Here is a 15,838-nt window from a genome sequence, read left to right on the forward strand (position 1 = left end):
TAAGAAGGGAATGACAGGTCGTAAACGGATGATTTCCGACTACTTCCCGTGGTACAAAGGAATGATCATCAAACTATATACTATGTGGGCTTTAGGCATGAAGCCGGCGTTGTCCCACAGGCACACACACACTCACACACACAGCAGCCGTAGATAGTTAGTTGGTTAGTTAGTTAGCTCGAAGGACGTGCTGACTGCTGACACCCGACCGTTGATGCCGGCAAGCTTGAGTCCAGACCAAAGGAGCGCTAAATCCGAGTGGGAATTTCCCGGATGGGTTTAGGCTGACGGGTTAGTTGAGGGCAAAGCGGTCATCCTTTCTCCAGGATCCCCTTTCGAACAAAGGGAGTCCTCATTCAGGCTCAGCTGGAGGACAAGGCTTGTTCATCCGCCAGGTCTAGAAACAACACGTGCCCGTCGCTGTATGCGGGACTAATTTGGTGAGGGGTTAACTTGTAAACTAAACGAGGGTCAGTGCTACTTCTTCCCTGTCACCTTGCCTTAGCGAGTGTATATATCTCCTTGGGTTTCGAGGAAGTCGGTTTGCAGATCCCACGGTGATCAGATACCACAGGGCTCAGCTACGAACAATGTGGCTAGGACCGAGGAAAGGCCAACATCAATGCATCAGCCGTTCTGGAGCCAGAACATCAAAGCATACCCCGAAAGAGGGTGTGATTGTGTGCTAGGCAGGCAAGTATAGTATGCGCCTAGACTAGCAGCAGCACAAGAACGACAACGGGATCTGCTCTGGCTCACACATACTAGAACCGAACAGGACTGACTCCGAAATTACTTTGACCTCATTAAATCACTCTGGCGGATGGCAGGCCCAGGAATCCCCACCGCTAGGCACTAAAATTGTTAGATTCCGTCTCTCATCCATCGCCCGTTGTTAAGGACGGGATGCTCGGTGTGAATCACTTCCACTGCGACAGCTCTTCCCCCCACATAGGAAACCGCAGCAACGCGGGACGGCTCGAGTCACAACTGAACCTGAGCCCGCCCAAGGCTAGCCGTGTTCTGTTCTAGTCTTTCCCCTGTGCCGGCGGAACGGAATGGATAGGAGGCGTTCCCTGGATGAACGCGGATTAACCGACCGCGTCGCGTCGGGAGGGAGAGACGATCCGTCTGTCGCGGGCGTGGATGAATGTAGGGTACGTATTCAGTAGGGTCGTGAGTAGGGATCGTGTAAGTGACCCGATACCTAACTAGCTAGTAGCCTTATCGCTTCAGGGGAATAAGGAAGGGGGAATTCCACGGTGTCTGTCTCCTTTGGGAGGAGGCAGTTGTGTCTTTTCTTTCTTTTTTTCGTGCCTGCGCCGCTGCCTGAGATCTCAGGAACCCTCACGTGTCGGATGATCAGGTGGTTTGAAAGATATACTTTCTTCATCACTTCCTTGGATTTCATTTCCGACCATCACATCACACTGATCGTCCTCCTTGCTCGATCTTGCTATTCGCTTCTTGTACTATCTACTCGTCTTGCCATCCGTCCACGAGCAATGTGCCACCGCCGACTCTTCCTCCTGCCTGACTGCACATCCGCCAATAATCCCTTTACCCTTCCGCCCCATCGGCCCACAATCGAGCACATCTGGATCTTCGGTCGCTAATGGAGACGTGAAACAGAGCGAGATGCTATTCCCATGGTACGCTGTACTCGCTACTCAGTCTGCGGAGTATCGGCCATCTATCTGAGAACCCGTGGAACCGTCCTGCCGACAGAGCATTAACTGGATCAATCTGATCGAGTCGCAAATGTGGAGCCCTCTTCCGATAGTCGAGATCGAGTGCGCGCATCTGGTCTACGTGACTGCTCGTGGCTTGGAGCACACACCAGCAGTCACTTTGACAGGATCTGGCTCCTCGTGCGTCTAGATCGACGGCCATTGTATCCTGGCTCAATGTGCATGACAGCGCACGCTCGACTGGCTGATCTGATCCACAATGACTCCTACACTGACATTTCCGCCGACAGCATATCGAGCACGGAGTAGATAGATCAACTTCATGCTCACTGACACTAGGATGGCCAAGTCGCCGACAACGCACAGCAGACTAAGTGGATCCTCATCGCCAATGATACCTCTTCAGACCAAAGAGCGAATTAGCGGTATATCCTTCCAGCCATTGCCCCGTGCCTCTCCACTCATGGACTCAATGCCTTGATTTCACACGAGCGCACGGCCATCCGAGGAACCAGAATTAGCATCATACAATACCTCAACAAAGTACGTTCTATCTTGCTTTTCGGAAATGGAACGCTTCGTGCATTACCGCTCGCCCGCGCGATTAAATTCTTCAGGGACCTGCATGTAGCCTGGATCCAACTAGTAGGTAGCTATCTGTTTTCTTCTGTCGTGGCGTCCGGACTACTTGGTGGATGCGTCGTCTAGTCTTACAGTGAGGCAGGATTTTCAGAGGCATGCATGATATAGCGGGTGGAGGCGCCAGGTTGCCTAGACAGGCGGTTCAGCTCCGGGATCAGCGTGCGATCCATTTTCTTTTTCCTCTTTCGTGAGGGACTAACCGATTGGTAGCTGTCAGTTTGCTCTAGCCAGTGCCGGTCGCACTAGCTTCATTCACCGAGCCACGGTGATCCATTGCTCGACCATATTAGCGTGTGTACGGAGTAATTGAAGTCGAGCATGGAACACTTTGTCTCTACTAAGGGTCGCTTTGACATCACAATCTATAGGAATTAGATTAGACCTTCGGGAGGTCGGGAAGCCAAGCACGAGCCATATATTCCCGACGGCTTATGCCTAAGCTACGTGCTCCAACTATCCGACCTCCAGGTCTTCTCCGCAATGGGCTAAAGGTTAGTGTCAGCCTTTGCGGGTGATTGTTTGCGACTGGGAATGTAAGACCGCAATGTTACGCCGCAGGATAGCCCGAAGAAGAAAATAATGTGCGCTGAAGAATAACCCCTCTGCCGCCACTGCCACGCCAGCCGTGTCCCATGAAACCAGAGAAGGGGCAAATGTCCGCCGACTATTGATAGGCCCAGAAGAAGAAATACCGACGGAGAGACGCCGCATGTCGGTATGTGAAGTAGGTCGGTGCCTTCTGTCGGGGACCAACTTACCCAAACCAGCAACACTATCGGGGGTCCCTAGGAAGAATTTGCAGATTAGACCCATGCTAGAAGAACAGCTACTGCAGTAGGTGCATGCCGGCAAACAATATAAAAAAAAGCACGAGCCATTCATGATGCCTCGCTCACTTCCCAACACGGATAAGCAGCCTAGTGCCATGCACGCTAACCAAACCATGCAGCTTTACTCGTGGGAATATTTTCGCCCCGGCAGCCAATGATCGCTTCGACGCGCACGTTCTTCTGCCCTTTCACGTGCGGTGTGACTTGACTGCATTGTCACATCGGGTACTTTCTATTTTGGCAACCAGTCGTGTTGCTGCGGGATGAAAGTACCCCCAGGTACCTTGTACATGAGGCTGGCATATGTCAATGCTTGTCAGGGCCTAGGCTACTTGTCCATTGTTTGTCCTCGGGCTGAAGAACCCTCTGGCTCATTCCGACAGGGCTTCATTGTTTGCTTTATGCATGAAGAAGGGCTATTCACCGCTGTCTGGACCTTTGATCTCCGTATTCAATAATGCTGCCATTTTATTGCTTGTGATCGGGCAGATGTGACGCGTCGCGCAGCCTATACCTCGGATGGTTATATGTCTGCGTGCATGCCTCAATATAGGAACAATTATTGCAAGCATATCATTCTACTAAAACGCGACTGCGGACCTGCATGGTTATGGACAATATTATGTGCCACTATAGAAGATCATCGTCCTCCACGGACGACAAAATATATTTGCAGCTAGGAGGAAGAGACACATCCACATGTGTAGTCTATACCAGTCCTCACTTTACTAGTGAAAGAGTATAGTGTTGTTAATATATACTCCTCCTACTATTAAAATAATTAAGCACTGCCACCAATTGAACCCAAAATATATTATGCGATAGTATATCCCTGACCAACCTGCATCGTCGTACTTCACCCCCCCCCCCCCCCCACCCAAAACCTACACAGTAGACACGCAACAACAACCATCGCTCCATCCAACCTCTACAAACCTGTTAGTATTGAACAAGAATAAATCATAAAATCTTGTGCATGTTCCTTTACATGAAGAACCCAAAATCTAGTGCCAGGAATATCCATTACCAAATGTAATCCACACTTCGGTAAAGAGTCAAGGAAGGAAGCCCGTGCAGATACAAAGTAAACCTAACTGGTACTAAACAGTCTCTTCCTCGCTTCCTTTATAGCATGTACTGTACTATCATCTTGATATAATGAAGATGAGTTAATGTTATGGTATAAGATCAAAATCTTAGTGTATGTAAAATCCTACGAACTTAGCGAAGTTGAAGTGTGCATACTGTGGTCATGATATATATATATATATATATAATACTAGTAGCACATAGCGTAAACTATTGATAACATAGATATTCCCGACCTGGAAGTAACTAACAGAACGATTTTGAAATATTTCACTTATGAACACTAGGTAACTATTCAACAGTACAAGTAATTGGGGGTTATATCTCACATCCTATACGTCTTTCCGCTTACGTTGGCTATTATTCAGAACGGATCCAAACCTGGAGTAGACATTCGTGAAAGGCTTCTGGGATGACTGATAACAGAGATTCCCAGCTGCAACAGATTGAATGATAGGTTGTAAAGCTATGGATTGTCGAGCAAACGGAGTATAGGAACTTGCAGCATGGATGAACCGCGTAGTTAGCTGACATTAAGATCCAAAGTGGAGAGAGGTGCTTGATGTAAGGATGGGTGGGTGTCTAGTGAGGTGGCAACGGACAAAAGCTGATTCAAAAATGATATCTACACTTGCTATAAAAGATGAAATCAAAACACAGACACGACAATCACTTGTGCTCCTTAGATTAACTCTTCCTGGTAGATATAAGAAGCGAGACCAACTCATCCTTATCCACGTCCTCTCGTGGATTCCTCTTGGCGGCTTCAATGTGCTTGTCAGTGACAGGAACACCAGGATAATCCTCGAAGAATATCTCAACTGTATCGAAACTTGCTCTTTCCACGATAAACTCGACTGCTGCCTCAGTGGTGGGTAACGGTATCCGGTGCTGCATACAGGCTCGGATGAATTCGTCAAAAGGGCGATACGAAACACAGTCTTGCCGGGGCAAAGATGGAAGCATCTCCAGCATTTGAGTCGACACTTCAAAGCTGACATATCGTAGTAGAGCTCCTGCTGCCTGCGCCAAAGATGCTGGGTCGATTTCAGGATCCTGCCATATTGCTTCCCAGACTGCGCTAAGGTTGAGGTCACGGCGCTGTTCAAGAAACAATTCGAGAGCCCTGATGTTGTGGTTTGCCTGAAAGATGTTGTTATTCTGAATAGCATAGATCAGGATATCCTCTGTAATCGGCACAGCTTCTGATCCCAGTCGATTGAGGAGTACGCGTATGACAGATTTGGGACGCCACCCCAACAATGAAGATTTTACCACTTCTTCTGTAATCAAAATTCGGTTGTTTTGCCTTTCGAGCAGGATCTCCATTGCATCCCGGTCTTGTGAAATTCTGGCAATTGTTTTTGGTGTCACAGGAAAGTCCGGATCTCTCTTGTGAATGACCTTTAGGGTATGACTATTGCTAGTGACTGTTTCCATCAGCCATTCATCCACTTCCACAAGCCGCCGGTCGAGAAGCTTTCCCAGCACCCTTCCACTGCGCATGTCTCCGTCTGTTGCTATTTTCTGGATCATCCGTATAATTGGAAGGCAGTCACACCGTCGATCCAATAGCAGACTCATGGAGTTAGGGAGAGTACATGCCGCTTCCAGCAGTCGATCAGTTACCGGAATATTTGGCCATCTCTTCAAGATGAATGCGAGTACATAGTCCGCTGTGGAAGAACCTATATCGGCAACAGATAATAATGCATCTTCTGAAACCGGAAGACTGTGGCCCAGGAGATCATATAGATATCTAACCAAGCTCCGTCCACGCCAATGATTATCAGCTACAGAGCGTAATGTCTCCTCTGTGATGGGGAGACCAGAACCACCGGTATTGTTCACCAGAAGCTCCAACATTTCCTGATCGTGATATCGAGCAGCGTCGCATAATATTTGCTCAGTGACCACAAATCCCGCTTGTTGTCTGCACAGGAGCGTCTTTATCATTACCACCCCTTGGTTATGGTTTTGCACAATTCTCTGAATAATCTCATCATCAATGATGGTGTCCTGCCCACACTCCTCAAGCAAGACATCCATGATTTCACTGCCATTTGAGCCGTTTCCTGCAGCGGCTAAGAAGATCTCTCTATCAATGATTGATCCCGGCTCTCGTCTGGCTAGAAGTAGTTTCACTGTCTGTGGATCGCATGCAGACCTGGCAGCAGAAATGAGCACTTTCTGGGTGACTCGGATTTCCTCGCCACGCTCCTGCAGAAGCAGCTCCATTGTTTCTTTCTTTCCTCTCGCAAAAGCTTCAGTCCATTCCTCATCCAGTTTGATATCATGCTTCACCCGCTTTTTCAAAATGGCAATCATGGCACCAATATTCAACGGAGACACACCCTGCTGCACCAATGATGGGGTAAGTCTTATATCCGCGTCACACTTTTCTAGAAGCAAGTGCATGGTTTTGTTGCCGCAGTGTAAATTTTCCAGCACAGCTCTCAGCAAATACTTAGTTATTTTGAGGCCTATTTTCTCTTTCCGATCGAGAAGGCAGCTCATTATTATATGTGCCGACATCCAATTTTTGGCTGCTCTCTCAGCTAGTCTCCCATCAATAATCTTAAGCGACGCTCTTGATTGATCATGCAAAGCACCCTTGTCCCAAAGCAGGTCTAAAATCATTGTTAACTTCTCTTTGTCGGACTCGGTGGCGCGAATAATCCTCAGCATGCGTTCAATCACTTCTCGTGGTATTTCATCCACTTTATCCAGCAACAACTCTAGAACCTCCAAATGGCCTCCACGCGCAGCTGCTAGCAATGCGTTGCTCCGTTCAACAAGCCCTGAGCCCATTGGATTTGCACCTTTTGCAAGCAGCGTCTCAACTGTCGGTTTGAGTCCTCTTCGTGATGCAGACCACAAAGGCGATTGCAGTTCCCCGGATGATTTACGCCACACGTAATTGAATTCAACAGAAATCAAGCGAATCCAGTTGAAATAGACATCACGATCTGTGAACAGGCGGTCAACCTTTTTCTGGAGGCCCGTACCATTGGCGTATAATTCCCCTACTCCTGCCAGATGACGACCCCAATATCTCGCAGCGTAGATCAGTAGTGGCTGTCGTAAGGCGGTGGTCTGGTTTAGGATCTCGGTAGTTTCGAGCAGACTGTCGATCGTTCTAGTTGCTATGGCGTTATGACCAGAAATGGCCGAGAATTGATACCAGTGACCCTCAGCTTCATTGCGTACCAGAAACTCTTTCACGGAGAAATGAGCCAGCCTCACAGTATCATCGGAGATGTTCACGGTAACTAGAGAAGTAGTACAGGTGGTCACAACGTCTTCTGGGAAGCGGAAAGACACAACAGCCGCGATAGTCTTCAGATTCAGCGGGACGGCAGAGAAACTAAGCCAGATCAAAATTGTGCGGGCTGCTTCCCGATCATCCGGTGATATCCTTTCAAGGGTATCTTTATAGGTGTCCTCGAGTGTGACTGGGATGGAATCAAGAGCCTTCTGGAATGCTTCCTCGGTTTTGGACTTTTCCAGCCGCTTTATCTGCAAATCAGCCCAGCGAAAGCGCCTGTTCGATCTCACATATTAATCGTACTGTACATATTTGCTGACAAGTTGAACATACCGTTCCGGAATATCAAGCAATCTCTCCAGAGTTCGTTTCTTAAGCGACTCGCCCCATTCACACAACCTGCCATGGGCAACTTGAGCACGGACGAATGTTTCTACATCTCCACTCAACCCAGCCTCCAGATCCATCCTTTGATATTGTTCCAGCCTCGAGCGTATATCGGGCTCTGGCCGACTGGTGGCAAGAATGTGCAATTTGGTTTGGTGCTTTTCTAACAATTCCTCAAGAAACGGCAAGAGCGAGCTCCGTTCGTTATCCCCAGTCGCGGGGCACTCATCCAGAGCATCGAGGATAAGGAAACACTCACCCTGAGAAGCTTCAAGCACATCGTCGAGGATTTCTGCAAGGTTTCGCTGTTGGGGCTTACTACCTCGGTGACAATGTTCTTCCCAGAGATTGATTATGGATCCGGGAAGTATTGGCGGCATGAATTGTCGCAGTATGGACCTGATCATGTTGTACATCTTCTGTGTTTCGTCATTGCTGAATTGAAAGTACCAGTAGGCATAGTTCCTGGAAGTGTCAGACCTACAAAATTCCTCGATATCTTGAATGACTGTAGAACAGAGAACCGATTTTCCGCAGCCGACTTATATATAGAGTTAGTTTTGTTTTCATGAAGATTAATTGAACGCACCTGCTCCATAAAGCCAAAATAACTTTCCGGGCGTGAACTTCCACTTTTCATACCCGGGCATGTTCAGAAACCAGTTTCCCGTTTCTGCTGCCCTGCGGTTTTGAGTGTTATTCTGGGGATCTGAGTAGGATGCCGTGGACAGCCAGTCGAGTATCTCTCGGTCCTGCAAGCCTGCTGCTATTAGGATATGCCCTTCTTGAAAGAGCAATACTTGGCAGTTATCTTACTTCTAGTGTGCGACTGGATAACCTTCAGCCTTTCAATCGCCTCGTCTATACCGTCGAGCATGCTTTCGGCTTGTTTCCTGTGGTCTGTAACGATGAGCAAGACCTCAAATGTTGATGATAGCAAGCGGATGGTAGTAATACCTAGAGCTACCGTAAGATCTGCCCACCTCAAAACAGCCTGCTCTTTTTTTTCGACAGTTTCCTTGAGCTCCTTCAGCGGCTCCTGAACAAGGGCCCTAATACTTTCTCCCACGCGGGCTCTCAAGGTATCAGTCTCTATGACCACATGGAGAACCTCCATCTAGACCACATACCAGCTTTGCTTTCATTTTCTGCCTTTTTTACCTCCGCCGTGTATTGCAGAATAGCCGTGTAGACTTCAACCAAAGCGTCTTCTAACCCTCGGTCGCTTTCCACTTTTCTGTCTCGATAATGATTTTCAAGGATTGCATAATAGGAAAGAATATCAGTGAGATACTCGGCTGCGTGAAAGATGTCGTCCCGACGTTCAATGTCGTTTTTGATCATCGTCAGACCAAGCGAAACAACTGACCATGCAATTGACGCTGAGCCTGAATGTTAGTAGATATGCATAGTATAGGCCGGAGCAAAAGACCCAATTAGACGACTCACGACTCACCATGACAGGTCACATCATAAGACACCAGTTTAGAGACAAAGTCCTGTGCCTGCAATGCATGGAAAATGATGTTTTTGGCGGCATCGCGGACGTTGATGTGTCCCCCGTTGCGCTTGCAAATCTTGAGCCCACCTTCCTTGTACTCGCGGTACTTCTCTTCCGTGATCTTTATGAAGTTTTCGATGGCATCCGTGATAGGTAGTGAACTCTGCAGACCGAGAGTAAGTCGGTCTTTCTCATCTAGCTTTTCTCCGGCCACCTCCCAAAGGTTTGCTCTTGCGGAGGTAGAAGATTCGGCATCTCGCGTGGACACGTCAACAACGGCATCTGATACGGCCGGATCCGGAGGGGGGTCGGGCTGTTCGGTTGCTTCTGTATGCTTCTCACGGCGATGTCGACTTGCTTTCGAAAAATTGAGTTTGAATCGTACTCTCGAAAACATTCTAAGAAATTTAGTCTTGGGGTGTTGTTGTTGCCCCGTCCAGAGTCGGACTCAGCCAGAGTGAGATGAATGAGTTGGGAAGGAACGAGGCTGGGGGGGGGGCTGAGCCCCGCTTCAAGGTATCCAGCTGGCTTGCATACACTAAAGTTGGTGCTAAGTACTACATAGTACTACTAGTAGCCTCAAGCTGAGCGGCAAGATTATTTTCTCATTGGTTCGTGTGTGGCCCACGTCTTGGTTTTGCTTTTTCTCTCCGTACTCAGAGGTGTGCTGGAATAACACTTGGAGATATACTAGCACATATACTTATATTGTATCGGTACCATTGAACGTTGAAGGCTTATTCAAACTATATCTACAGTCTTTTTTTATTTTTGCTGGTCGGCTGAGTTGGACACATTTCTCATAAAGAGGGAGAGAGAGAGAGAGAGAGAGAGAGAGAGAGAGCGATGAGACCACTTTACTGCAGGAAATAACCCAACTTAGTGGATATTAGAATGATATATACTACTACTCAAGATGACTTCGAACGCAAGTAATCTTGTACTTCACACATAATAAAAATAGCATCATCACACACCAACAATTACACCTAAAACAACCCCTCCATATCCAAATCCAAAAACTCGGGATTCCCCACCGCCATATCCGCCGCATTCAACACATCATCAATACTCGTATCCAACCCTCCACTTCCCATCCCGCCCATGCCTCCTGCTCCCCCACCACCATCCATTCCCGCCGCGACAGCATTATCCAGCATCTGGTTGATCGTACTCTCCTCTTCGTGGCCGCCTGCCCCGGAGGTATCTAGGTCCATTTGTCCCGGTCCACCTACACCAACGCCGAGCTGCATGTTCTGAATGATGTTGTTCATGTCGAGCTGCGAGGGCGGAGTAAGGGCCGCGTTGACACGGCGCCAGAGCCGCACGATGATTTCCGCGCGGAGGGGATCCCTTTCGCAGATCTTGGGGACGGAGTCGTGTAACTGGTAGAGGGCGCCGCGGGGGGTGAGGATGGGGTTACGCGGGGGGAGTTCTTTGGTCGTGTTGGTAGGGTCGATGTGGTGGTGAGGGGAGTAGGTGTTTTGGTCGACGGCGAAGGAGTCAGCCAGCGGGGCGCAGATCATGGTGGCTGCGATGTCGAGGGCGAGGTCGCTGCTGCCTGTAGTGTTTGTGGGGGAGGTGGTGGCTTGGAGTTTGAGTTCGTCGATTAGGGCGCAAAGTACGCGCATGGAGCCTTGGATGTGGATGCCTGCGATGAATTGGCGGTGGGTGTAGGATTGAGGGGCCATGCTCATGTCTGGGCTGGTGCTCCAGAGGATGAGCGATTGTAAGGTGCTGCGGATGCTGGCGAGGAGGCCGCCGGGGGTGTGGGCGGTCCAGGACTCGAGCTCGCTGCGGCGGGTGCTGCCGCTGCGTTGGAAGGAGAGGTGGGGTTCGAGGGCCTCGAGGATGGGTTTGATGGTGTCGTCGGGTTGGCGGGCGCGGATGCTCTTGAGTTGTTCTTCGAGGGAGCGCGCGGTGATGTTGAGGACGGTTCGGTGGATTTCTTTGGCTTCGCCGGAGATGGAGCTTGGGCTTATGAGGGAGTGGAGGGCTTTGAGGGGGATGGAGGGGTCGCTTTCGGATTCCCAGATGTGGTTGCCGAGCCAGTTTAGGGCGAGGATGAGGGATGGGAGGAGGAAGGGTTCGAGGAGGTCTGCGTGGTGTTAGTTTTGAGAGGGGGAGGGTAAGGAGTGTAGGACTTACATTCGAAGCCGCCCTTGAGGGTGTCGAAGTCGAGCTTTCCTGCTTCGCATGCGCTGAGACTTTGGTTGAAGAGTGTTGTCACTAGCATGTAGAATTCCTGTGGACTGCAGGCGGACATGGTCTCTTCGCTGATTCCCTCGGCCATAAATAGGGCGTTGATCCAAGACCCAAGGTTCTTGTTCTGCTTCTCGCTGAGGTCGTCAAGCTTCTGGCTGCAGAAGCCGTTCTCGAGCAGTCGCAGGACGAAGGAGCTGCTACCTCCGATTCCCATGTCTTGCGGTCGCAGATCGTATCGGAACTTGAAGGTCAGCACGAGCAGAAGAATGCTTCCGAACTCGTCGTAGACCGGTTGACTCTCGCCCTGGTCCTCGTCCCAGTGCCAGGCGTCTAGCAAAGCGCAGAGCGGTTGAAGTACTTGCTTCAAGCTCCGGAAGAGCAAAATCACGTCCAGAGCCTGCGGCCGACGGGAGAGTGAGTTGCAAATGTTTTTCAACGTCATCGTCTCTTTTTGATTGCAGAGATGGTGCATGACCTAGTTGCGTTAATCTTTGAATACAACAAAATCACCGGAGGACCTACATCTGTAATAGCACCCACTATCGCACCTGCGTTGCCCTCCATTGACTCTATCTCGTTGATCAACTGCTCTGCACGCTCCGGATTGGCATTGATCTGCGAGACGAGCTCATCCTTGTTGTAAGGGCCACCGACGGGAAGAGTCTGCATTGGATTCTCGCCCAACAGGCGCTCAATACTCGACTCGGGAATCAACTTGTGCGAGGCACACGCGAACAGGAACTCTTGTCGCACATCGGATAAGACCGTGTTGCTTTGCATAGCGAACATCTGCGAGAACGATGGGAATGTGTTTGGGTCTAGCCGGCTCAAAGCATGGCTGATGCAAAGCTCCATCGGCAACGGCAATGACACAATAGAGGCTGCCAACATGGCCGCGATGAAGGTGGGGAGCTTGTTCACCAAAAACGAGCGGAACAAGAACATTGTTCGGCTAGACTCGTTGCGGTAGCTAGCATTTGAGAGGACATCGAACGTTGCCGTTATGAGCTCCTCGATGAGAACTTGATAGTGGCCCTGCGATGGTCAGCTAGTGCTGTGATAAAGACGAAGTTCTACTCACGCCGTATCTATTCGACAAGAAATTGAGCAGCATGCTATCATCCACCAAGGGGCGGCCCACAAGCTGAAATCCAGTTAGTAACGCTCAATACAATGTGCAGTAGCTCAAATACCATCGCATTGATATACACATAGAGACCTGCTCTCGAATTAATCACAGGCCCGTCCATGACCGAGTCCTCAAACTGAAGGGCATTGACATTGACATTTTCCATCATAGAAACATCCAACGCTTTCGACGGAGGCTCTCCAAACAGATTGAACTCCTTCTGCAAGCTATCCAACCGGTTACGGAGCGGCAGGGATACTTCCACACAGAGGGGAAGATACGCCGACAAAGCCTGTCCAAGCTTTATCTTCAACGCTATCAGACCGTCAGTACATTCCAGACACCAGAGAAAAATGATGTAATACCTTCATGAGAATCCGCCGAAAGAACCTCCAACCCCTTAGCCGTCCCCGAAAGCGCCGCAAGTAGAATCCCGAGACTCTCAAACAACGACACCGCATCAGGCGAACTCATCAACCCTCCCGTCTGATGACTGGTATCCAAATGACTATTATGCCAAGCCACAACCGCCTGAATCCAATCCACTATCGACGCAAAGATACTCAACGCCTCAGCAAAAGTCTTCGAAGCAGTGCCCGTCGAAACAGAAAGCATAGCATCCTGAACAACCCTGATATCCGTCATCAGGGTATAACACTTCCGCTTCTGCTTTCCCTGCACAGCAGCAGCAGCATTCGCCTCCGAACCACCCGCCGACGGCATCTTATCATGAATAGACGAATGCTTGAGCAGCGAATTCAACATCGTCGAAGTTCGCACCAAACCCATCTTGCACAGACAGTCAATATACAAAGGGGGCAGAGGATCCCATTTAATCCCCGTTGCGAGGCGCGTCTCCAGCAATACATCGAGTAGCTGGGCTTCACCAATGGGATAGCGCTGCATCAGCAGCCGCGTGAGGTTCTTGAACTCCGCGGCATCGATCCGGTGGAGCAAACATTGTTGGAGGAATGTCCCCCATTGTTCGGAGGATGTCATGTTCCAGATATTTTCTCGAGATTACCTGGCTTTGCGCAGTGCATAGCAAGCATGCGGGAAGCTATATATTGGAACTCAATTTACACGTTCACTTGAACTCTGCGCTGATGTAGCGTTGGACATCGTGGCCTTGACCCTCCTTGTTGGCGGTTCTTTCCGGGGAAAGCTTCAACCGTTTGTTTGGACGACGTCGTGGAGGGTCACGTGGGATTAGATAAGCGGGTGTCACATGATGGGTGGTTGTTGAGGCTGATGACATTCAGTATAGAAGTATGCTTGACAAGGATGAGAGACAACCACAATATAATTAGGTGTATAAGTGTGATAGCATCTATATGTCTAATACTATGTACACACATGAGACCTATCTGTATACAAGGGACCCAGCCTTGGCTCAATGTCATGTCATGCCAGTCGATACCTGTCAGACCCAATCCCTGTAATTACAATACCATTCACGCCACAAACCATGAAGAAGTAATCAAGTCCGAGCAAAGACCAAGACCCTGTGTAACCATAACCCCATCGGACCAACTACCTAGCTCGAACATGACAGACTTCAAACTACATGAGACACAAGAAAATTGAAACCGAGTTATACCTCAAACAGCATATGCAGCAAGCAAAGGTGTTGGTGTGCTCGGACGTTCACCGTTGTTAGTCAAAGCGATCTGGCGCCAAAAAGACTACTACTACTACTACTCAAGCCCACAAATACCTGTACAGGCCAATCACGCCCACCAGATCAAGGGTAAACGGCCACGCTGGGCGCACCATCCAGGACGAGTTGAACCATGGGACTAGATTGGGGGCCCCCTTGACGGACAATTATATGTAAAAGGTTTCGATTATTGCAGAGTGGGGGATTTCTCACAGAGTACTAAGTAAAAGACTAAAGGGGGGCTGGTGAGTGAGGGAGTGAGGGAGGGAGGGAGGGTACCTAGGGCCACAGTGAGAACCACTCACTATCTTGAACCACACAATGGGACCTTGACTTTTCCTTTCTCTCTCTCGGTCCCTCCCTCCCCACTCTTAAAAAAAGAATTAAGCGACGGAATTAGATCAAATACCATGTGAGATCTTGTGTGCATCTGGCCCTGAAAGGTTTTTCTTTTTTTTTTTTTTCTGCTGTTCCCCTTGCCGATCTCCCCACCCGAGACGAGGATCTCGGAAATCTGGAAAGTGGACGAGGCTATGAAGAAAAAAAAGTGAGGTTAATCTCGACCAGATGCAGATGCCGGAAACGGTTGTCTGACGAGATTTCTCTCACACTCTTTTTCGTTCTCTCCCGGCCGAAAGAAAAAGTACCATATGTTATACGGCCGAAGCCGGGGTTACTCGGAATTGCATTTCCTTGACACATGGGATTTAATTGGTAAAATTTCGAAGTAGTAGTATTGTTGTGTGTGTGTGTATGGTAGTATAGTAAGTAGTATATGTGAAGAGTATGGAATAATATATGATAGTAGCATTAGTTGGTATAGTGATGGTCAATGCTGATTGACAGGCTAGTTAGGTTATTAATTATAAAGGCAACTATTATTACTGGAGAGTCTGTGCTGTGTTTTCGCTTTCATCAATAATGCAGGGTACTCTACAGAATCATAGCTTCTGACTCGCAATTTGCACATCTCTCTTCTAAGAATCTGCCCGGAATTCCTACCTAGTAAAGTATTAGAGTTTGCTGGGCGAGGGTCACTGAGCGGCGATCTTGCATATGTGGGTAAGAATCGCCCGTCGGAAATACTGTCCCATCGCCCGGTACGGGTCCTAGTAAGATTCAGTCCCGGTCCGATCGATGGGTGTATAGGTCCCCAGGTCGCCAGGTCGTACGTATTTTTGGTTCTTACCAGTATGGGACCTAGTTATTACTAATACTGACTATCAGAAAAACTAAGCTGTAAAAATACACTGTCTCACCAGGTGGTAAACCTGGCGAGCTTTTATATTTACAGTATTTTTACTGATTTTTACTAGAAATTCTAATTAGAATTAAAAAAATGATTGAAATTACGACCTGGGGAATTCTGGTTATATATTACTGTATAAATATCGGAATTTATTAATTCCATAAATATATTATTTAATTAATTATAT

General features: G+C 48.8%; 3 protein-coding genes across 3 annotated transcripts; all 3 read right to left on the bottom strand.

Moving 5' to 3' along the window:
* Window positions 1-2,773: 2,773 nt before the first annotated feature.
* BO79DRAFT_260522 (uncharacterized protein) lies at window positions 2,774-3,044 on the bottom strand (the record flags this gene model as incomplete). The annotated part of the gene is made up of 2 exons (XM_025686411.1): window positions 2,774-2,818; window positions 2,874-3,044. 2 exons carry the CDS (start codon window positions 3,042-3,044, stop codon window positions 2,774-2,776), a joined length of 216 nt encoding a protein of 71 aa, XP_025534013.1.
* Window positions 3,045-4,939: 1,895 nt separating this feature from the next.
* Window positions 4,940-9,841, bottom strand: BO79DRAFT_205412 (uncharacterized protein; the record flags this gene model as incomplete). Its single annotated transcript, XM_025681846.1, has 7 exons — window positions 9,364-9,841; window positions 9,038-9,289; window positions 8,865-8,981; window positions 8,724-8,807; window positions 8,497-8,667; window positions 7,854-8,448; window positions 4,940-7,796 (listed from the first exon to the last, which is right to left on the bottom strand). The coding sequence occupies exons 1-7, from the start codon at window positions 9,803-9,805 to the stop codon at window positions 4,940-4,942; spliced, it is 4,518 nt and encodes a 1,505-aa protein (XP_025534014.1). The 5' UTR covers window positions 9,806-9,841.
* A 556-nt stretch (window positions 9,842-10,397) lies between these two features.
* Window positions 10,398-13,833, bottom strand: nut1 (putative RNA polymerase II mediator complex subunit Nut1; the record flags this gene model as incomplete). The annotated part of the gene is made up of 6 exons (XM_025681847.1): window positions 13,108-13,833; window positions 12,807-13,057; window positions 12,695-12,757; window positions 12,136-12,648; window positions 11,557-12,088; window positions 10,398-11,506 (listed from the first exon to the last, which is right to left on the bottom strand). Exons 1-6 carry the CDS (start codon window positions 13,739-13,741, stop codon window positions 10,398-10,400), a joined length of 3,102 nt encoding a protein of 1,033 aa, XP_025534015.1. The 5' UTR covers window positions 13,742-13,833.
* Between the last annotated feature and the right edge of the window lie 2,005 nt (window positions 13,834-15,838).

This window comes from Aspergillus costaricaensis, assembly GCF_003184835.1.
Source record: "Aspergillus costaricaensis CBS 115574 unplaced genomic scaffold BO79scaffold_62, whole genome shotgun sequence".
Lineage (NCBI taxonomy): Eukaryota > Fungi > Ascomycota > Eurotiomycetes > Eurotiales > Aspergillaceae > Aspergillus > Aspergillus costaricensis.